This window comes from Drosophila ficusphila, unplaced genomic scaffold (assembly GCF_018152265.1).
Source record: "Drosophila ficusphila isolate 14025-0441.05 unplaced genomic scaffold, ASM1815226v1 contig_791, whole genome shotgun sequence".
NCBI classification, from domain to species: Eukaryota; Metazoa; Arthropoda; class Insecta; order Diptera; family Drosophilidae; genus Drosophila; species Drosophila ficusphila.
The window spans coordinates 18679062-18701872 of record NW_025064737.1 but is presented as its reverse complement, the minus strand read 5'-3'; the positions used below and the strand labels follow the sequence as shown (position 1 = coordinate 18701872).

At 42.7% G+C, this 22811-nt stretch overlaps 3 protein-coding genes across 6 annotated transcripts in view; all 3 read right to left on the bottom strand.

Annotated features, from left to right (window-relative positions):
- Positions 1–162: 162 nt before the first annotated feature.
- On the bottom strand, positions 163–2148 carry LOC108091636. The gene has a single exon (XM_017190937.1). It carries the CDS (start codon positions 2000–2002, stop codon positions 350–352), a length of 1653 nt encoding a protein of 550 aa, XP_017046426.1. The 5' UTR covers positions 2003–2148; the 3' UTR covers positions 163–349.
- Positions 2149–2298: 150 nt separating this feature from the next.
- LOC108091637 (glutamate dehydrogenase, mitochondrial) lies at positions 2299–4575 on the bottom strand. Its single transcript, XM_017190938.2, is given in 5 exon segments — positions 2299–2626; positions 2692–3096; positions 3154–3354; positions 3356–3747; positions 4090–4575. Coding segments are annotated over 5 exon segments (1605 nt in total). The 5' UTR covers positions 4472–4575; the 3' UTR covers positions 2299–2401.
- Positions 4576–4607: 32 nt separating this feature from the next.
- LOC108091635 (ETS-like protein pointed) overlaps positions 4608–22811 on the bottom strand; it is a 57079-nt gene continuing 38875 nt past the window's right edge. For 2 of the 4 annotated variants that reach the window (XM_017190932.2, XM_017190933.2), the window contains 3 exons: positions 6242–7236; positions 6020–6177; positions 4608–5875 (listed from right to left, as the gene is read on the bottom strand). In XM_017190932.2, coding sequence (XP_017046421.1) covers positions 5812–5875; positions 6020–6177; positions 6242–7236 — 1217 coding nt within the window. In that variant the 3' untranslated portion in view covers positions 4608–5811. Of the gene's footprint in view, positions 5876–6019; positions 6178–6241; positions 7237–8907; positions 10417–22811 lie in introns of those variants that run through there. The other 2 variants (XM_017190934.2, XM_017190935.2) reach the window with 2 other exon arrangements.

Sequence of the window (22811 nt, the reverse complement as noted above, 5' to 3'; positions counted from 1 at the left end):
GTATTTTAAGGTATATAATTTTAAAATCGGTCGCCTTCCTGGATATACTCTATTTCCACTTTTGACAAAGCGGAATTTCGATATTTTATTATGGGTTGTATCATAAAAATGTCGAATGTAAAGGGCTTGGTAATTTGTATGCAATGACATTAAGACGCTTTATCAGCTTTTCAATATTTATTTAATTCAGAATGAGCTGAAAATTTATTTGAATGGTAACCAAAAGGGTGAAGCAGATGATTCTTAACGTGCAGGAAAATTCCAAACCAGGAAATCATGCATAGTCATTGAACTAGAAACCGAAAGAGGATAAAAGGCGATCCTGGTTGCTGATCCTTCGGAAGGTGTTCTACATATTTCGCTTGGCGGCCAGGAGACGGGACCTGGGAAGGCGACATTGGCTGATGCTGTGGAGGCGGTACTGCATCTCCGGCTGAGTGACCTTCTCGTAGAGCTTCTTCTTGGCCTCCTGGACGGTGTGGACGAGCACCCCGTCGCCGCCCTCGTCCATGTTGAAGGCCTCGCCCTCGGCGCACTCGGGACACTGCTGGGTGAGCACGATGTCGTTGAGATCGGTGGGCAGCTCGCAGATCTTCTCGATCTGCTTAACCACATAGTCGAAGCGTCCCTCCTCCTGGCGTTCCATCACATAAACGCTGGCCGTCAGCTCCTGAACCCGCACCTCGAGCAGCTTCAGGAACCGATTGACATTGACCAGGTTGACATGGGTGTGATCGCCCAGCAGCTTGGTCAACGGACTGGCATCAATGGAGCACATCTCGCAGACAGTTTCCACGCCCTGCAGCAGGTTTTCCAAGCGGGCATCATTACTCTCCCTCGCCTTGTGCAGCTCCATGTTGGATTCCTGCTTGTTGCGCACCTTGCCCTCCAAACTGGCGATCTGATCCAGTTGCTCCTGCAACGTATTCGAATTCTCCTTCTTCAAGGCCACTATATCTTCGAATAGGCGGTTCACGGAATTATTCAGTAAAGTGATGTGGTAGCTCATTTCGTTGGCATAATTGAAGAAGGAGTAGTAGAGGCTCTCCTGCTGCTGGAACTTTTCGATCACCTCGTCCACATTGTTGGAATCGGTGTACTGGAGTATCTTCTGCAGCACCGAGTTGTACAGATTGATCTTCTTGTTGTGCACCCTGCGGAATTCATCCCGTCGCTTGTACTCCTTGGGTTGCAAATCAGCTAGCACACGAGCCTTCGATTTGCAATTCAGGAAAGCGGTATTGTCTCCATCGGCAGCCACTTTCCTCATAATGCCCTGCATCTCCACACGCCGCAGTTCCCGCTCCTTGGCTTCTCTTTTGGCCAACATGTCGATCTTCTCGTACACATCAATGCAACCATCAAAGGTATTCAAGGCGTACTCAATCAAGTCTATGAGATACTTCTTATCGCTATTCAGCTTTTGCACCATCTTGGTGTACGAATCGTTGAAGAAAGTGCGGTGGTTCAGGATGCGAATGAGCTGTTCTCTCAGATCCGCGTTGTCTGCAGTGAAGCCACACTCCTGACGCACTCCCACCTCCAAGGAGTTCTCCAGAATGGTCATCCTCTTGCGTGCCCTCATAACATAAGCCTGATGCTGCTGATCCGGAATGGTTAGACGATTCAGGTTGTATATCTGCTTGTCCATGCGACTGGTCTCCTTTTCCATATTGGAAATGGATGTTTTCAGCGCGTTGATGTCCTGCGAGAGGTTCTCCTGGCACTCGACATGACAACGGATCAGTTCGAGCCACTTGTTGTTCTCCTTTTTGTGTGTAGTTCCACTTGCCACCCAGATTTGGGCCCTCAAATCGTTCTTCTCCTCCTCCAACTGGTCAATGGCCGTCTCATAACTGGCCTCGATGATCGTCTCCTTTCTGGTTTTGAGTTTGCTGGACAGGATCTTCTTGTATTCGCGCTGCCGCTTGCCCAGCTCCTTGTGCTTTAGCAGATATCCTTCCAGGAAGGCCACCTTGTCAAACTTCTTAATATCATCCATGGTAAGTGTCTAAAATAACTTAATGTGGATGGGTTTTATAGTAACGCCAAACAAGCAAGATATCCGTATTTAGGTTTTGGGTCCGCAAAGTATTAAATAAATTTTTGGTTCGCTCGATCAAAACGTTAACTAAGATGTGAGTTTTAATTCAAGGCATATATATTATATGTTCCAGAATTTAAAAGTGTGATTTCTGCTTCTCATGATAGGGTATTCCTCTACCTTTTGTCTACAAAGAGCTCTATGAATTATTAAAATGTTATCTTTCTGAACCAAAGAATAAAGCGCCCCTTCTCTTAATCTTCACAGATTTTTTATTTTTTATTTTTTTTTTTTTATTTTATAAATAAATGAATCTGCACTATTCGACAAAAAGAAAAGGAAATTATAATTGATTAATCACTGCTGAGAAATGCCGGAGCTTTCTAGGGCCTGGAAGATTTTAAAAGCGGACCAAACGTATGCGGCCCGTCTCAGATCGTTGCAAAGTTCAAACTTATGGGCCATATGCTTGATGCCAGCGGCCGCGGATTCCATGACGGTTTGCAGAGCTGAATCCACGATGTCCGCCTCCCTGGTGCACTCCCGTATCTTCGTAAGCTTCTTATTGGCCTTGATCTCGGGCTAAGGGATCACAAAGAAAGAGAAAAGATATGCATCCCATTAACTGTTTGGTAAAGTAAACCTACGTAATCATCGGAACATTGTTGCATTGACTCGTTGATCGAGTTGAGCAGCTCGGTAATTATTTGCGAGGTGGATTTCGAGTTCATTTTGCCGTAGGACACGTGGTTTATGTTCTTTAGGTACTCGAAGTAGGACACTGTTACACCACCCGCATTGCAATAGAGATCGGGCACCAGGAGCACACCCTTTTCCAAAAGTATCTTCTCGCCAGCAGGAGTTGTGGGTCCATTGGCGCCCTCCAGAATCAGTTTGGCCTTGATGTCATTGGCGTTCTCGCTGGTAATCACCTTTTGGGTGGCGCAGGGCATTAGGATATCGGTATCAGCCGTCAGCAGCTCCTCCTTCGACTCCTCAGCCTTGGAATATCCTTTGATGGTCTTCTTTTCTTCCACATACTCAAAGAGATCCTTTAAAACAGTTTGGCTTTTATAACTCATCAATGAGATGTAGATTTAAAGTATTACGTTAATATCAATACCATCCTTATTGTACAGCGAGACATCGAACTCCTTGATGCCGATGACCTTGGCACCCGCCTCGTGCACAAACTTGGAGGCAAAGGAGCCCACATTGCCGAAGCCCTGCACTATGACCCGCTTGTCCTCCCAGCCCGTCTTCCACTTAAGCAGCTCCATCCACTCCTTGTCCTGCAGGAAGAGATCCCCCCGCCTTCCAAACGCCTCTTCCCGTTGCCGAATGCCGGCCATTAATGCCGCCGATGTGAACCGGCTTTCCGGTGACAATTGCCGAGGAGTTGATGTCCTTGTAGCCGAAGGTCTTCTGGTATTGATCCACAATCCAGCTCATCTCACGCGGACCGGTGTTCACATCGGGAGCTGGGACATCGATTCCCGGTCCGATCATATTGCGCTTCAGCAGCTCCATTGTGTATCGCCTGGTGATCGTCTGCAGTTCATCCACGGTGTACTGCTTGGGATCGATGCACACTCCGCCCTTCGATCCGCCATAAGGCAGATTTACACAGGCGCACTTGAAGGTCATGATTGCGGCCAAGGCCTTCACCTCACTTTCATTAACATCCAGGGCATAACGTATTCCTAAGAATAATGTGGAAAAAATAATATAATTTCGTAGAAGAGTACACAAACTTTTTCCTCAAAGAGCCTCAATATTAAATATCTATTCCTGTACAATTTATTTATTAAACTGAAACGAGTTTATTCCATATATAATATTCTATACCATATTTTGTACCATAATAATCTAACCCTGAAAAATGTTTTTATAAAATCGAAAAGAGAATAGACTCCTGGTTAGGATTTTAATGGCTAAGAACACGAACTTTTCGATACTAAGAAATTGCAGTTTCTTTTATAAAATCGAAAAGAGAATAGACTTCCAGTTTCTTTTCTGAAAAGAAGGTTTGAGAACATACTTACCGCCTTTCAAAGGCAGGCGGTGGCGCACGTGATGCGAGCGATAGCCGCTGATGATCTCGTAGGTGCCGTTCTTACGCACAATAGGGAAGTTAACCTCCACCGAGGTGGAGACACTGCCGAGCATATTGAGGATCGCAGAGACTCGCGCCTGACGCTCCTCGGCCTTCATATGCGGATACTTCTCCATCTCCTTGATGAGCTCGGGCTCCATGGTCTGGGCGGCCTTGTGATAGTAGTAGAGCACCATGGCCGAGAACTCTGGGTCCTTGTCGGTCTCCACACTTTGCAATTTCTCTGGAATCTTGTGTTCGTTGCGAACTGAAACGAGCAAAGGACAGCATGACGGCATCCGATGGCGGATCCTTGCCAAGCTGCGAAGCATTGTGCAGCTTAAAAAAGTATCGTAGTAATTAGATACAAAATAGGCCTTAGGAGAATTTAGAAAATGTAACTGTGAAAAGAATATACTAACATATATTTGCAATCTGAAATACTGCCCACAGATAACTGAGATGGAATTTTTTGTATTTTCATATCGGTTTTTCTTTTATTGTTTTTATCATTAGCAATGTTAATGGTAGCTTTAATATTACAATGTACGCTCGTATAAATACAATATTTTAGAATTGCTCTACAGATGTATGTGTATCTATGTATCAATATAACGTTATATTTATGCGTGTAATACGTGGCTAAGCATCTAGGAGCTAGACTTAAGTAGTTAATAGCTATACACACACACACACACATACAAGGTAATAAACACTTCTTGAACTGTCGATTAACGCACTTAATGCACTAGGGAAACTACGGAGCCTAACTAGGGATAGCCTACATAAGTATACATAATAAAGTAGACGCTTAAACAAGAGTTCAGATCGGATATAGTGTACACATGATCGATCTCAACTATTGTGCCGTTTTACGTTTAAAACTTTTGGGATCGCACGGAAGCGCACAGAAGTACAGAAGGTGAAGGCTTGGAAGTTGGAAAACTTAGTTGTACCAATAGCACAGATTACAGGTTATACATAAATACTAGAGACCTACTTATATGCCATACGCATACGCGTACGCATCTTCATCGCTATATACATGCATGATTTTGAAATGTTCCTGGTGCCCCGTGCGGTTGAAATGATTATGTAAGTATAACAAAATGTTGCGCTCTAATATCACTTTGGGGACACATACTTTATGGCCTCTATCAAACGTTCGATCCTTTGCCGCAGACACATTTTACAGACTATGTGAGAACGAAGAAACATCATTGCACACATTGCACACAGAATTTCAAATTGAATTTAAATTGAATTTCAAATTTCTCCATTCAACTGGTTCTTCTCGATTTACGTTGCTATAGATCGGCTTACGACTAAATCTCTCTCTCAAGTATTTTAAATTAATTTCAAATTAATTTAAAAGTCTAATTTTTACACGATAATTACAAGCAAAACGGTTTTGACATGTTGGTGGGTAAGGGTGGTATTTTGTTTTACGGGAGTTTTGGGATTTATCGGGGACTTTGGGTGGGTGGTTTGGCCAACACTTTAATCTCGTAGCAAGATCGCAGGTTTGGGGACTGCTGCTTAAAGGCTAACATCACGCTTGGTAAACAATAACGCTCGAAAGTATTTTGCGGTTGGTTGAGTACAATCCGTGGCTGGGAGCAGCTCGCCGGCAACTGCTTTTGATTCAGGCAGCTTATCCGCTGCTCCGCCGCTAATCCACATCCTTCTTCTCGATCTTAAGATCATACTTAGCCACTAGCTCCTCGGGGGTGTGCCTGTAAACGAAGAGAATAAGTTAATAAGCAACTATATAAGTTAAAAATCAAGTATAATTTAAAATAACTTGACGAAACATTTCATAGAACTTTATTTTTATTTATATTCTTCTAAGTTAGTTTGTAATCATTTTGAAAACTTACCCAACTAGATTCTGGAGATCACAGACAAAGCGGTAGACATATCGCTTGCCAGCCGTCTTGTGGATAATGTTCTTGTCATAATAGTATCGCAGACCGCGACTCAGCTTCTCGTAATTCATCTTGGGTTTGTTTTTACGAACTCCCCATCGACGAGCCACCTGAGAAAAGAATATTAAAGTAAATAAAAAGATTCTTGGGTATATAAGTAGTATATATCCTTACCTCATCCGGATCGGTGAGCTTGAACTCCCAGCCATCGCCGGTCCACGAGATGAAGCTCTGGCACGTCTTGTCCAGCAGCAGTTCGAGCAGGAATTGCCACAGTTGAATGGGACCCGATCCCGTGAAGCACGGCACTCCGCCCTGTGTGCTCATGTACACCGTCGGATGCTGGTGGCCATGGGCGGCTCCCCACGTGTCCATCGTTGCCGCGGCCATTGTCTGGAAGGCCTGGCCATCGTAGGGACCGAAATCCGGCGGATAGCCATCATTGAAACGATTCCGGTGCGCGTAGTTCGCATAGAACTCCGTGCTGCTGTCCATGTAACCGTTTGTATTCACGGTGCTTCCACCGCCGCCACCACTCGCTCCTCCACTTCCACCGCTGGACTGCTGGCTCTGGTGATCCTGCACACTGTGGTAGTCGCTATCGTCGCCACCGCCACCACCGGAACTCCCACCGCCCGTCGGCCCGCTGCCACTCCCACCGCCGTACATGGCCAAGTGGGCGGGCAGGCCGTATATGCTGAGATCCGTGGGATCGCTCTGGCTATTGCTGCCGCCGTATCCAATGCCGCCTCCATTCTGACCGGTTCCGGGCTCCTCTTTTAGCTGGTGCTGATAGATCGCCGTCATGGCGGCCATGTAGTTAATGTTGTTATTGTTATTATTGTTGTTATTGCTGCCCGCATTGGCATTGTTGTTGTTGTTGTTGTTGCCGCTGTTGCTGCCGCTGTTGTTGCTGCTGTTCGTGTTGTTGCTGCTGCTGCTGGTGTTGTTGCTTTCGTTGTTGTTGTTGGCATTGTTGTTGTTCTGCTGAACAGCGGGCGGTAGCATGGAGTTGTTGCTGTTGTTGTTGTTGTTGCTGCTGGCAGTGCTGCTGCCATTGACAGTCGGCTGCTGCGATTGCTGCTGCTGCTGCTGTTGTTGCTGCTGTTGCTGTTGCTGCGGGGGCGGACTATTGTTGCTGCGGTCGTGTGTGTTGCTGGTGTTGTAGCCTGCAAGCGATATGGGAAAAAAGGGGAGGGTAATTGGATTAGATTCGATAGTGCAATGGATATGGGCATGGGAATCTGATAATCAGTAGCTGTTAATCCACTTAAAATATGACACAACAATTTAAGAAATCAATGCAGATCACTTGAAAAACTCATATCCACATTTTAGGAAACGAGGTTTTGAGTATCGTAAATTACTATCTTAAAGTTTTTATTGGTTTCCATTTAACCCGGAAAACAAAATAAATATGTAATAAATCATGGAAGCATAGGAGAACCTATATACAAATTTTTAAAAGTATTTTTGTGATAAATATTCTAAGAACCGTTAACGATTATTTTTATAACACACAAGAGACTGATGAAAACAAAAATTATTTCTAAATGTCAAACTTACACATGTGTTCTTACAAAAATCAGATTTAAAGCCTTTCATCATTAACTTAAAAACTATTTAATGGTAGAAAGCTACGAATTTCTCATGGGAAATTTAATTTGCGACGTCAAAAACCCGTAGATAGATTTTTTCAGACGCCAAAGCACATTGATTGCAGATTGTTCGCAATCTAATTAAATGATGTTCATAGAAATGGGGCGTCTCTCAATCGAGCGAAAGACTTCGAAAACCAATCAAAATCACAGCGCACACACATACCCCCCAACCCAGGCACACACAGATACGCACGCACACAAGCGAAGCAACCCCGATCTAATGGTGTGCACGCTACATTAATTGCGAATACAGCGAAATTTAACACATTTCGAAGTACATTCGTGTATCTGTGGGATACGAAAACCTGTTGGCACATACCCACACACACATGCGCAGCCCTGTTGCCGTCTCGTTCGCACAGAGCAAAGAAATAAAAAGCTTTCCCAGCGCTTCGTTTCGCTTCCCATTCGCTCGCAGATACAAAGATACAGCGACACAAAGATACAGACACTGCCCCCCGTTGGCTGGCCAAAGAGTTGGCTGCGCCTCTTTAGGTGCCGCCTCCGGAGAGCGCGAGAGTATCCGTCAGATAAATCTGGGGACGTCTCTTCTGGGGGCATCTTCTAGCCCTCAACAAGCCACTTATCACCAGGTCAATCTGCTACACCCGGAGAAAACAGGGCATACTATAATTAAATGCTAAGATAGGAATTTGAACTATAATTAACTTTGTTAATAGCTATTCACAGAGTTCTTTCTTGTAATTTGTTGAAAATAAAAAGAAATCAGCCCATATTATATTTGTTACATATTATTAAAGATATAAAGCTTTCAAATCCAAAAATTTAAAACCGCTTTAGTCCCATTATACTTTATTAATTAAATTGTTGTTCATTATAAAACAATACCTATTCATCGAGTAAGAATCGTCAAGAATAAACTAACCTTAACCAAAGTTTGTATAAAGTTTATTTTAACTAATGAACAAAAAATGCAGTTATAAATGAAATTATATACATACATCTCTGGAAATGGGAAATCTGATCAAACTATTTCTTTCTGTGTGCGGTTCCCCATTCCGTTTTGCCACCCCGACTTGTTGCGTGTCAAACACTTAAAAACAAATTACGAATTTAATTATGCCACCGCAGCGCATCTTCTTCTGGTTTGCTGCCTTTTCACACCCCAGCAATTGTAATTAAAAGCAGCGTTTTTGATGTCGGTAAATATTTGCTGACCTGCTGTACCTGAGCTAAAGAAGTTGACATCCGAGTCCGTGTAGTAGGCGTTGCCATCGCCCCCGAAGGGCGCCATGTCATTGAAGTACCCGAGTCCCAGCGAAGCGGCAGTGGAGCTGCTCAAAGCCCCCACCAGATGGTTCGCATTGCTCCCGGCGGCGAATCCTTGCGAGGAGGCGCTCGACGAGGAGCCACTCGAACTGGAGCCGGAGGAGGTGGTGGTGGTGCTGCCCGTACTGCCGCCGGATAAACGATGGTGGGGCAATGGGGCTCCATATGCAGCATGTTGCTGCGGCTGCGGCTGCTGTGGCTGCTGCTGGTTGGCATGCTGCTGCTGTTGCGGGTGTTGCAGGTGAAGCTGTTGTTGCTGCTGCTGCTGCTGTTGCTGTTGCATCGCATGGTGGTGCAGCGTGGTCTGCTGACCCAATTGGTGGTGCGGGTGATGACTGTGGTGGCCATGGTGATGGTGATGATGATGATGCTGAGCCAGGTGATAGCTGGGATAATTCTCATAGCTTTGCAGGACCATGTTGTAATTAGGTGCCGTGTGGCAATTGTTGTTGCTGCTGTTGTTGTTACTGTTGGTGGTAAAGTGATGCTGCTGCTGTTGCTGCTCCTTGTCGCTGTCCAAGGCGTTGGCGGCACTGATTATGCTGGCATTCACCAAAAACGCAGAGGGCGGCATTTCTTCGCTTCAAAATGATCGGTACTCAAAAACGGAAACTCCACCTCGCTGGTCAAAGTGCACGTCATTGACTCTAAACTAGGCAAATCTGCGGGATCAGCTCTCAATTGATTATATTATTTGTCCCCTTATGCTGGTGGTACTTGCAGTTGTATTAAAATTGATTTCACTTCACTTTGGGTATTTCGGTTTTTCGGGGGAATATTTTAATTTTTGCACTGTCAGACGAGTTGTTTTGTGGTTTATGATTTTTTTTTCGTTGTTGTGGGTTTTTCGATGCGGGTCCTAATCAATTGGATGGCCCGCTGGACAATTGATAAGTTTTAGTAGTATGAGGGCGTGATATTACTGCCACAAGATCCCTGCTTAGCTTGCGGGATTTTAATTAACTACGTTCGCACTTGCTGAGATATGTTTTATATTTGCGGCATTCGCTGTTCGCAACACCGTCGCGAATTCTTAGCACTTTTTGCGAATTAATGGCAATTAATTGTGAGCACTTCAAGATCGTCGCTCTGGCACGGGCGATAAATTAATGCGCATATCGTAACTATATGTACATTGTTTTCATTCCGCGCGACAATCAGTGTTTCAGTGTTGCTATTTCACTCCTTAAATTCGCGTCTTTATCGTTCTTATGTATTTTGCGCGTTCACTCCTTCGCACAGCGGGCGATAAAACAAAACGAACGTAACGTACGCGGCGTATGAGCGATTTAAGATCAAGTAGGGTCCAGTGGGTTGCGTTGGCACTCTAAATGGGCTAAAACACGAGAGCAAGCGACGTCAGCTCCGCCGCCTTCGACACTAGTTCATAAACTGAAGTTGCCGTGAAGTTGCACTCGGGTTGTTGCCTGTTCGTCGTCTCGCTCGGCTCTCGCGCTCCCTCTCTCTTTCCTTCCTCGGCGCCTCTCGCTCGCACTAGCGCGCGTTTGTGTGGGAGAGAGCACTTCGGGTGCGCTTCGGCTCGCCGAGTGCGACTCGCATTCCGAGATACAAATACGAATGTGCCAATGGCAAATAATAATAATCGAGTCGAGAATACTTTCACATGGGGGTTTTTCTCACACGCTCTCGCTCAATCAGCCATCCATCGACTGCTCTCTTAGTTAGTGGCAGCGACTAAAAAAAAACACAAAGCCACATTGACTAAAATTAAATGCCCGACTGCTGCGCATTTAAGGCGACATTTGCTCGGAAGTGCGCCCAAGTTGATTCCGTTGATTCTGCACATTTCACCCAGCCCCAAGAACAGAAGAGTTATTTTAACTTAACATCCACTATCGAAACTTTAATATAAACTTGATATGACTTTTTCGATAAGGAAATCGTGTAAAGTTAAATATTTGCACAGTGATTCATACAATTTTATCTATGGTAAATGTAGCACCCACAAATTCAGAATAGTTTTTGGTTGGAAAAAACTGGTACTTTGCAACGCAATTTAAAATTTGTAAATACATTTTTAATTTATTTTGATGCACATGTTTTCTGATGAAAAGGTTGAATATATTTTATAAATTCCGATTCCATCTCTTTTAAGAATAGGTTTAAAAGTCCATGTATCCTTTACAAGAGGGTCTTACCGAGTTGATCATTTTAGATATATTTTTTTTTGTACTGTAAAAGTACAGTTTTTGGTGGGACAAGCCTTTTGAGATCATCAACGCCAACTCACAAGGTCCGTCAAAATGGCCCACAGCAAATCAAAAGACAGAGAGCAACGACGAACGGAATAAAAAGATATAAAAGTATCTCGGCCCACTGGTCAGTTGGCTGGGCTCTTGGCGATCATTACCATGATGATCGAGTGGGCAGCACATCATCAGAAGGCCCAACACATCGCCAACGAAATGGATCTCACAGATACTCGCATAATGAGCCAAAGTGGGATTGGCTGCCGCCTCTCACAAACACACACTTGCTCGATGAGATCATGCCAAAAAAAAAACATGAAAATCCACAAAAAAAACAGAGCAGCAAGAAATTAAAAATTAGTTAACTATTCCAAACCGAAGGCGTACGTGTCTTCGACTTGGCTCCACATTCAGATACACATATGTATTATATAAATAGTGTTTTGTTTTGGCTAATGAACAAAAAAAAATGGTGGCCAACACGATGGAAACGTGTTTTGGGGCATTTTTTCCGCCGTCCGCCAGCCAATGACAATTTGCTGCGAATTTTCGGGCTAAAAACGTGAAATCCAGAATGACACGTTCCCACTGCGAAAAGATAGATCCATGGCTAACTAAGTGGATAATGGTATCGAACACCGTATAGAAGCCATAGCTAAGTATTCCGCTTATCAGTCTTCTGGGGCAGCTGCTCTTATCGGCGGGGGAATCGCTTGTTGATTCTTGGCCCACTGATAGCCATTGCAATGGCCTCAAGTGGCAGTCGTCGTTTTTCCAGGAAAACTCCAATGCACCTCCAGCTGATAAAGCACAAAAGTTCTGCGCTTTGGGGTTATGACACGAAGCAAAGTTGCCAATTTAACGGCATACATAATAACTACGTAGAAGGAAGCCCCGAAAAAAACCAACAAACAGCTGTTGACCATGTTTGGTTATGGCCACAAAAGGATCGCCTCACATTTTGGCCACTTAAGAATTCTTGCAGCACCATCATATTTATAATGTAAAATAATTTTTAAAAATATTTTTTTTTTTTGTTAGCTTCTTGTTTTTTTGGTTCCTCTTTGATTTGCTGCGCAAAGTGCTGGGGAACAATAGAAAGAGAGGAAAAAAAATACAAGCGGAAATACAAAAAACCCAGTGAAAGAAGCAGGGCTACCTATATGGGAGAAAGGGAGAGGGGGAGAAGGAGGGGCGCTGGCGAGAGCGAGATAGCTGATGCGCCTCGCTTACGACCATTTCCGGTTGAAGCACGTGCGCACATTTTGAAGAGGAGCGCGTAACCATCGAACCCCGGCTCCTCCTCATCATCATCATCATCCACCTCCCTCTCCCTTTTTCCCTCCCCTTTCCCCCTCCCCACGGTGAACATATAACCCGATGAAAAGCCACCACCAAAGCAGAAAACCAATCACAATCTCATAAAACCGGCGACACTTCCACCAAAAAGGGATAAAGAAAACAAAACAAGCCGAGTGTTCGTCTTCAGGGGAGTAAAAGTAGATCCTACTTGCCCAAAACGCACACGTTCGCAGCCAAGGGTTAACATAATAATTATCATTGTCTTGAATACATGCACAAGGAAAAAATCAAGAGCAATAAATCTGCATAAATAAATGGATTACAAAATTACCATCCCAACATGCAATCTTTTATTGCTAAAATTTTAAACCCAAAAGAAAAAGTTTGACAAGCAAAGAAAATACATATTAAGTATATTGCTTAAACATTTTTATTCACCCATTTAATTTGCATTTCACACACCCTTTTTCTTTCGGTGCACCAAATTAAGAGATGGTGTGTGCCAAAAAAAAGGAGCAAAATGGAAGAAGCATTTATACTTTCAGTTGAATTTCAATTAAAACTCGTTTTGCGCTCACAAAAGGATTACACACTTAATGCAATAAGGATCGGGGAGGAGGAGTTGCAGGAAGCGCCTACGGGAAGAACAAAGACGGCGAGGTCCTCGGGTAAGGATTCCCTAAGCTGACAACCAGCTGTCGGCTGACACTCGAGATCAGCGACCAAATAGTTGATATCAAATTATTGGTATCCTCGCATCATCCGAAGGAACCTTCGGTTGCCCTATGCACGTGTGCAAATTGCACTCACAATCGCTCCGAGTTTTCAGTTTTGAGCTCTGAATTCAGAGTTCTTACTTCAGAGCTGTATCTTTTGTACTTGCTGCAGGCACTTCCGGCCCCATCCCGCTAATGTAAATCGGATGTCAATGCATTGCGCGTGAGGCATATCAATTAAAAAAACCAAAGAGAAGAGAGGCAAAATGCCAGAGAGAACCTGTTAGAAGACAAGCCACATAAATAAATAAACTGTTAGGCTGGAAAACGGAAGGAAATCGTAAACACAAGCCAGTAGTTGCTGTTGCCAGTAGTTGTTGTTGTTGTTGGCGCTGATGTTTTGACACGCATACTATCATAATTACAGCTCCCAGTAATACCCATTTCCCCCGCCTAAAAACCTGATGAATCCCAATGGAGCAACCCACCTAACCCACCTGTTCGTTCTGATGAAGCTGCTGCTTCCGTGCAGAGGCCAAGAATAATATCAATTTTCTATGTAAACCTGCCATCCCCCCTCATTCCCCCCAAAAAAAAAGTCTTCTGCAATTTCAGGTTGGTAAGCGAGTAAGAATACCTGCATTTTGACATCAAAATAAACAGATTCAGCAACAGCGGCAGCGGCAGCAGCAGTAGAAACCTCTGATTGTTGGGAGCCGTAAACAACACACACTAAATACAAACAACAATAATCATAATAACGCTGGATTCTCGAACGCTCCGCATGCGCTTCACAGCTCCTGGCCGAAGAGAGCGGAAATGAAACCAGATACTTTGATAGCAACATGGCAACGCACATATAGTATGCAGCTGGGCCAAGAGACCTCTACACATGCTCGGATGGATATACTATATGCGCGATATGTAGTACTTATCGATCTTGATTAAGCAAAACGCTGCCAAGTGCTCTTGATCTTGATTTGCCCGGCTGAAGGAGGATATGATCCTGCAGTTGCTAAATGCCGCGGATGTCATTGATCTGCGATCTACGATCTGCGAACAGCGATCTTAATCAGAGATCGATCAAAAGGCCGTCTGAAAACTGAGAAGTTTGCTGACTTTTGTGCGAAAATGAGACACTAACTGATGCTGCCTGGGAAATGGTCACCAGGCATCGGAAATCGGAGCTCTAAGACAGGTGGATCAAGATTGTGGGTCAGGTTTTTGGGATATGAGAGTGCAAATTAGCTGATCATGCTGGGAAAGATTTGCCAGCTGATATTTTGCTCTTAACTGATCGGGCTTTTCCAATGGAAATTAAATATTGGGTTTGAAATTACCTAATAAAACAATTTTTTCTTTGATACTAACAGATTATCCAAAATAAAGTTACTGATTTATTTGCAAAACCAACAAACTTATAAACTAAAATGATCGTGAGAAACTTATCTCAAAGCTGTCAGAAAATGTCTGTCAACTTCTTAACTATGCAAATATTGTGGGGCACTTGGTTGACACTTGTCACTTTTGAAGCACAGATCTTGAATCTTAGATTAAAAACCACTTTTTTCAGCAATCGCTTTCCTACTCTCTTACAAGATTGGTAAGTTTTACGTATCTTTTAATATTTATGTGAAGACTGTCATTTATTAGTACTTGTAAGGGGTCATTTACAATACCCTAAACCGGAAGTGATGGTGATGGCTATTTGAGTCATCAATCAGGCGTTCTTTGATTCAGGACATTCAATTCATGAGAGTTTAAAAACTAATTACAATGCGTACAAAAACAGTTTTCACTTTATAAGAACGAGAAGAAAGGGATAATACATTGGTATTGAAATGCCACCTTTGAAATCTAAAGATCATGCTTTAGGTGTCCTAAGTCCAACAACGAATCATGTCAGAGAATCCCTCGAATAATTAGATCTAAGATCAATAACAACACTTTGCCGCAAACCGGAAATGATCATGTTGGCCAACTGATCGAGTGATCTTCAATCAGAACTCCTTCCAGCCAGGATCCTCGATCTCAGTGTGTGTGTGTGTTTCAGTTTGTCAGATGTGCAGCCGGAGGAGAAACAGTTGGCCAGAAGACAGAGAGTGACTCGCTAAATGGCTCATTTATGGTCGTTTCCCACTGCGCGGCAACAGCGCACCCGAAATGTGGCATGCGGTCACCTTCGGCAACAGTAACACCAACAACACAAACAACAACAACAACAATAAGAGCAACAACATCAAGCGGTACGACAACAACAGCTAGAGTACCGCAAAGCACAAACGAATGAACCTGAACCTGAACCTGAATGTGAATGTGAACGTGAACCTTTAGAGGTCTGCGGGGGTGGGGCAGTTGCAACTCAAGCGGCTGACTAAATGTCAGAGAATTCTGCACCTGTCCGACTATCACCATGCCAACAAAAACAAAAACAACAACATCAGCAGCAGCGAGGGAGAAATACTCATATATATGTATATACCTATAAAGGGAAAAAAACTGCGTGCGTCGACAGAATTTCGGACAGCGACAACATGTGTTGCGTTGCTGCTGTAGCCAGGGACAACTGTTGTGCACCGCTGACTGCGTTGCTCACTTTTTTTGGGGTCCATACTGAACAAAAGGCAATCATGATCCAGTTAAAAATGTAAAAATCATTTCGTAAAAAAAAATGTATTTGAAGTAGTACAACTTACACAACATTTATAATAGGATTTCAAAGTTTTCTTGAAGCAAATGTGACTATTTGATGAAAAACTGCTATTTGAATAATTAAACAAAAATGTATTCACAAAAATATTTACTTTTAACAGTTTCTTAATCATACAAAAAAGGTTAGCAAATTTTACCTTAAATAAGAAAACCTCTTAAAATAAATTTTAATTTCCAATAACACATACATATGTATTTGCACATATTTCTCCGAGTGCATTTCAGCCAGGGTCAGATTGTGAGAGTGCACACACACAGATGCAGGCATCGCCCGCACAACAACGGTGAGTGTGAGAAACTGCAGGCAGTCGGTGTTCTCCTTCCTCCTGCTCCTTTTCCCTGATCCTGCCTCCTTCCTTTTTCCTTTTCCTTCTTCCTTGTTCCTCACTTCTCGTTTCTCACTCTCTCCCCCTCTATTCCATTCCGTTCCGAGTGTTTACTCCGGTCGAACAAGATGCAGTCAAGCGATATAGGGATATTAGAATGCCCGACATGCGAGAGGCCGGGGATCTATGGATCTCGATCTCAAGACCTCGAAACTCGAGGAATCGTATACGGTATACCCAACTACCTGCTAAGCCACTTTGGGCTTGCCTAATTTACTTGTGCCCTCGCCGCATTGTTCATGCAGTTTTCATTCATAAAATCTGAAATCTCTACCCAGCCGAGGCATTGAACTGAAGTCTCGAGGAAAAGAAAAGGAGAGGAAAAGAAAAGAGGATCTCAAGGTGCATCGATTCGGAACTAAAGGAAGTAAATTACCGGATGTTGTCTACTCATTTGCTTGTTGTTCTTTTCGCATTCCCCTGCTTTGATTCATCGAAATGTCCTGCGGGCAGTCCTTTGTGGGCGACCTTGCTGCTTGTTGCTCATTTTTCGCTTGAAACCGAAACCAAACGAGCTGAATGCAAGCCAATAAAACATTTTGCCAATCCCTGGGATACGCATTTCGAGCGGGGGAGTCCTTTTGCTTGTATCCTGGCTGTTTCTGTATCCCTTTAATTGCACACCTCGCATGCAATGAGTTTTTAATTGCCATTCAACTATTGGCCAAACCGGTAGTTAATGCTTTCCCACGCTGGCCAACTAACTTTTTATAGTTTTGTACTTTTTCTTCGCTTTTTGATAAATTACACAACAAATGCAGGAGGAGAGTTGTTCCGGCTCATTGCGCTGTAATGTCTCGTTAAAGGACACGAACATTTCGAGGGGGTGGAGCGTGGGAGAGCCGAGAGGGGGTGGCCATGTTTATTGCTTTATGGGCCATAACTTTTAAAATGCAGACAAATTATGAAACATGTTCAAGCGATTGTTGTGATAAAAAGTGGGAAAATGTTTTGTTATTAACTTGCTGATTCTTTAATTGAGTTTTACTTATAAAATTGTTTAACATGGAGGGGAAATGTTTGTTTAAATAAATAATTTGATATATTTTGTATGTATTTGCCACTTTTTTACAAAACCAAACTAAGTGTTAGTAGATCTTTTCTCCCACTTTCATCTCTTATCTACGGACATTGAGTGGACAACTTTGGGGCATTACAGATACTTACTAGGGACTTAGCAAATAGAGTAAAACCTCTCAGGTAAACAACTCCAACAAGGGCGCAGGCAAATAGCAGCGAATGAAACAATAAGAAAACAACGCGGACAGAAAAAATATCAACAAATCAGCTGCGCAAGCGCACAGATCAAACGCCGAAAGGCCGACAACTCAGAAAAAAAAGAGAAAAAAGTACAGAATACAAAAACAACAAATGCGGCTCGACACTTTTAAAATTGCACGAAGACGTGGCGAAGAAGAGGGAGTGGTGGGGCCGTCGAAAATTAAAGCTAAAGCAAGCTGAAAATTCAAATTTATTTACACTTTGACGCATTTAAAACAAAGAGAGCGGGAGATACCAGTAGAGAAGAAACCCAGACAAAAACAAAAACCACAACAAGTTGGGGAAAAAACATAAAATAACGAAAAAAAAAGAGAGAGAACAGCCAAATGTAGGCAAATAAATGACACAACAACAATGGCTATAACGATGTGAAAATTAAATGAAAATGAATAAAAGGGAGCGAGGGAGATGGCGAGATGGAGCCACTAAGCAGGGCAGGCAGGTCTCAAACTGATAAAGATCAGAAAATACAGAAAAAATACAGAAAATAGCTAAAGCCGAAAGGAGAAACATTAACGGCGACTGAGGACTGAGAAATGTTCAAGTTTTGCACAGAATTTACGAGTTCGCTTCGAGCCGGGCCAAATTGCATTAGCCCGCTGTCCGGCGGGGGAAAGGGAAATGAGAATTTTCCCACGATCCGACTTTGTAAACTCAGGTGTTTGAGTTGGACAAATTATTGCCACAAATGTAGGCAATGCAAACGAACAAAATAACGCACCAACCAACCAACCAACCAACCATACCAACCTGCAGAAGGAGAAGGACACGTTCACAGGTCCTTTGCATGGTGGTTGCATCCACCGATAGGCATCGCACCACCAGCACCACTTGCACCCCCTATCATCATCTGGGTCCAATAACAACCTGCACTTGCTGCTGCACTCTGACGGAATTTCGCTCACCCTCGGCAACCCTCTCAAAAGAGAGTTCCCACTATTATACAGAAAATAAAATATATCTACTATTATTTAAAAATAATTTAACCTTGCAATAAACATTGAAACTTAAATCCCATAACTTCATTAAGCAGTTATAAAATGAACTTTTAAATAGTAACTTTAATCTGAAATATTTTAATTATTAACGCCTCTTTTTTCTCTGTGTACACACCCCTATGCCATATTTCCCTTTCCGATTTGTTGCATTTCCCCTATCCCAATTGCATTTCTATATAATTTTATTATTTATCTGCGGAGAGACAAGTGGTGTTAGCAAATGTTTTTGTTGTTTTCCTTGTCAGTTCCCAAGGTTTTGGGTCAGTAGAGCTATGCTTTCCTATCGAGAGGGTGGTTTTAAAGTAACTATTTTCCCTGTCTGGGATTTATCTTGTTTTGAAGTATTTGCTTGTTGTTTTTAGCATCATAATTTCGTGTTGTTTTGAGGTTTTTCAAGTGGGGAGAGATATTACCGGAAGTGTCCAGAAGTGGTTAGGATTAGTTAGGGAATTCGATTTTCAGGGAATACTTTATACTATAAAATAGTTTTAATAAAACGAGAAGAAAACGTTAAAAATGTTCCTAAAATCACAGTATGTTTGTTTATTTTCGATATTACATATTTACATCTTCCCCTTCAAAATCTTTTCACAATTCAATTCCCCTTGAATTTTCCCATCAATCGCGCGTGATTCCCCCAACTATTCGCGAAGAGAAAACAAATTTTTAACACAACTCAATTAGCGCACACGCGGCCGCAAAATCAGAAACCGAAATTGTTAATGAAAATTGCAAAATGACCCCCCTGCTCACCGCGCGCCAAAGTAAATAAACACGAGTTGCAGTGCCGCGGAGAAAAAGAAAAGCTGATGGAAAAACGCCTCAAAACGGAAATATGCAAGGAAATTGCCAAGGCGCTGACAGCCGATTAATCGCATTGGATTCCCTCGTCTAAGACACAGAAATCGATGGATGGATGGATGGTTGGATGGATAGATAGATCGAAGGATGAGGTCAAAGGTTAGGCGGATATTTTCGGGCAAATGCAACGGAAATTGCGGCAACAAAATGTCCTCAAAACAGAAGAGACAGAAAAAGCCATTGAAAAAGTATAGGGGAAAAACCAAAAGGCAAGAGCAACGGCCACAGACTGAGACATAATTTCATCAGAGTTATTAATTTTAGCGTTGAAATTTGCTTTAATAATATAATTAAGCGAGAGCGAGACAGATGAAGGAGCGACAAGGCAGGCAGATAGAAAAAACGCAGCCTCACATCCGGTCAACATTTTGTCGCTCATGTGAACTCTTTTCAAAAGGCGAACGAAATAAATAATAATAAAAAAAAAGAGGTAAACCAAATTACAGATGGGGTCTCTTTGGTCGCTTGGGTTGAGTCTTGGCAGATTGTCTGCAAATCCAAAACAAGTTACAGTTCATTCATTCCCGCACTCATTCATTGATTCACTCGCCGGGCCATTCATTCAGAGTCGATCGCCAACCGGCTTTGGCCAGGCTTTTCAGCTTTCGACTCGACTCCACGCCATTCATCCAACTGATGTTGGTTCAGTTCTTTACATGGCCTAACCCCCGAACAACAACAACAACAACAAAAGAAACCTGCGAGATTTGATTTGATTTTATTTATTTGATTCGTTTGTTTGCCGTTTGCAGCGAGTTAATAATTATAAATTGGCGTTCGGTTCGCTCGTTGGGCAAGCGACTCTTGGCACAGACTCTAGATACAAAGATACTTTTGTATCTGTGTCTTTCGTCGGCTCTGTATTTGTCTGCCTATTTCTCCATTTTGTCGTTTGGCTTTTTGTTTGCCTAATTCTTAATGATGCATAAAGTGCTTTGCCCCGTCGTCGCTTGGCAAATAGAGTTTTGAAAGTTGATTGCAAATTAATTGCCAACACCCGCAGACCTCTGGCCTCAGCTTTAGAATTCTTAAATTTATTATTACCTTTTAATTATAGTTTTTTTCTTTGATTTACGATCTGATTTACAGGCTTGCCAGAAATTAAAATACAGTCCAATTAGTGGTCTAATAAAAACCACAATTTAGTGCAGAAAAGCTCAAGTGTTTTTAGATAACAATTTTCTGCATATTTCTTATAAATTTCAGTCTTTGGTTTTAGCCACTATATTTTGAAGAAAAATATTTAATAAATATCCCCTCCTTTTAAAAATGATAGCCATATGTAAAACACATCTAAAACAATCTAAAACTAACGTAAAAACTTTCTATAATTTATGGGTTCACCATTATGTAGCACAGGTAAAAGATTTCACACATGGCTTAAAGTCAACCCCAGAGTTTTCCAGTTCAAGGTAGTGCGCCACCCCAAGCCACATATATCATTCTACATGGCCAGCATTTGCATTTGCATCCCAAATCAAATGCAATTCGTCTCTTTCATTTTCACGTTTCGTTCGTTGGCTTTTCGGGCCTCCAAATCGACCCCATCTCACTCACTCCCCCAACTTTTGGCGGCTTTCGCATTATACAAATTTAATGTTTAATTTTTTTCTCCCTCTACACACTCGGCTCTCCTTTTTAGTTGTTGTTGTTGTTGTTGTTCTTTTGAGCGTTCTTTGTTTTAGATGAACTCGACCGTAACGCTTTTCTATGGCGTAAATTTACATCTACGTACGTAACGAAATAAAATGGAAACACATCAGACAAAAAGTCGGGGGAAAAAAATTACAGAACTGAACAGAGTACAGAACTGAAACGTAAAAAATTAAAGTTCGAGGAGACGCCGCCGTCGACAGGCGGCAACAATAGTGTTGTTGTTGATGTGCCGGCAGCAACATCAACAGCAACATCAACAACAACGGCAACATCAGCAACAGCAACGGCAACATCAGCAACAGCAACAGCAACAGCAAAAGCAACAGTTCCAATCCGCGAACCACTCCGCTGCGGAATCCCATTTGAATTTCGAGAAGAAAAGCGGGGGAAAAGCGGTTAAGTGCAGGCCGTATTAGAACCAATGTCGGTTGGCTGCGCGTCGGACCCAGCTGAATATGGTAATAAATTAAACGGAATCCGCGCCAGATAGATAAATGTATGCATACGTAGGCCGCACCACCCGACGAAACCGCCAGATAATGTGGCACTGGCGGTGGCGGTGGCGGTGGTGTTATGCAAGCCACTTGGCGGACCAACCGCAGAATGCAACCACCTCACACAGAAGTAGAAACAAAGCCGAAGAATGTAGAAACTAGGGAGTTTGGCTGGGAAATAAAGGAATCGACTAGGAGAGTTCTTAGGAGTAGCCCAAAAATAGAGATATTATTTTAATAAAGGATCTATCTATTAGATATACTTAATATTTATTTTATTTTAATTATTGATTTGTGTAAAAATAATTTCCAAAAAAAATATACGTATTTAGTTAGATTCCTGAACCCATTTTTTTTTATTTTAGAAAGCCCACACAATTCTAGGTTTTTCAACCGTGCAAAAAGCACTAAGCTGATGGAAATCCCGAGTGAAAAATAGCAGAAAACCGAAAACGTTGACTCGACTTTTCACAGCTCTTTGCGCTCTGGCACCCCCACCCATCCCCCAAATCGGTTCCTAGATCACCACCAGTATTACCTGCAGAATAGAGAATACAGAACCCAGAATACAGAGCACACTGAACTATAACTCGGCCATAAAGCCGAGGCTCCAGTAGCAGTTGCTTTGAGCAGCGAAGCGCGCAGGCGCGTAGTCCGAAAACTCCCAACGGCGTCGACTATGTTAATTAGTGACAATGTGATTTCTGGCCCTGAAGGCGCTGCGCCCCCGCCCTCGGCCACGCCTCCTTCTCCACCACCACCACCACCGGGGCGAATGATTAATTTGCTAGCACTGAAAAGCGGACTTCAGACTGAAGTGGGTTGCCTTAAATTCCGCTAAATGCTATAATAATATGCTTCTTTTTCTAGCTCTTCTTCTTTTTCTTCTTCTACTGTTGTGCATTCTGCAAAACAATGGCGTTGAAATTAAAAATGAAATTCCTCTTTATGACCTTAACAAATTTGCAATCAACATAATTCCCCATGTTATGACTCTTAAGGTTTTATGTTGCGTATCGAAAAAGATTTCTGAGCCACCGAAAAAATTATGAAGAAAACTCTAAAAACTTCTAAGAGGCGGCTTCTAATTTTTTGTGTGTTCTGCTCTGTTGGCGCAACAATTTGTGGGAGGTGAAAACTATCTTGCGTTAATGGCTGAATTTAGCGTAATTAATAC

Bases quoted from the DNA above. Each gene is read 5' to 3' on its own strand.
- LOC108091636 (XM_017190937.1), bottom strand. From the start codon at position 2,002: ATGGATGATATTAAGAAGTTTGACAAGGTGGCCTTCCTGGAAGGATAT.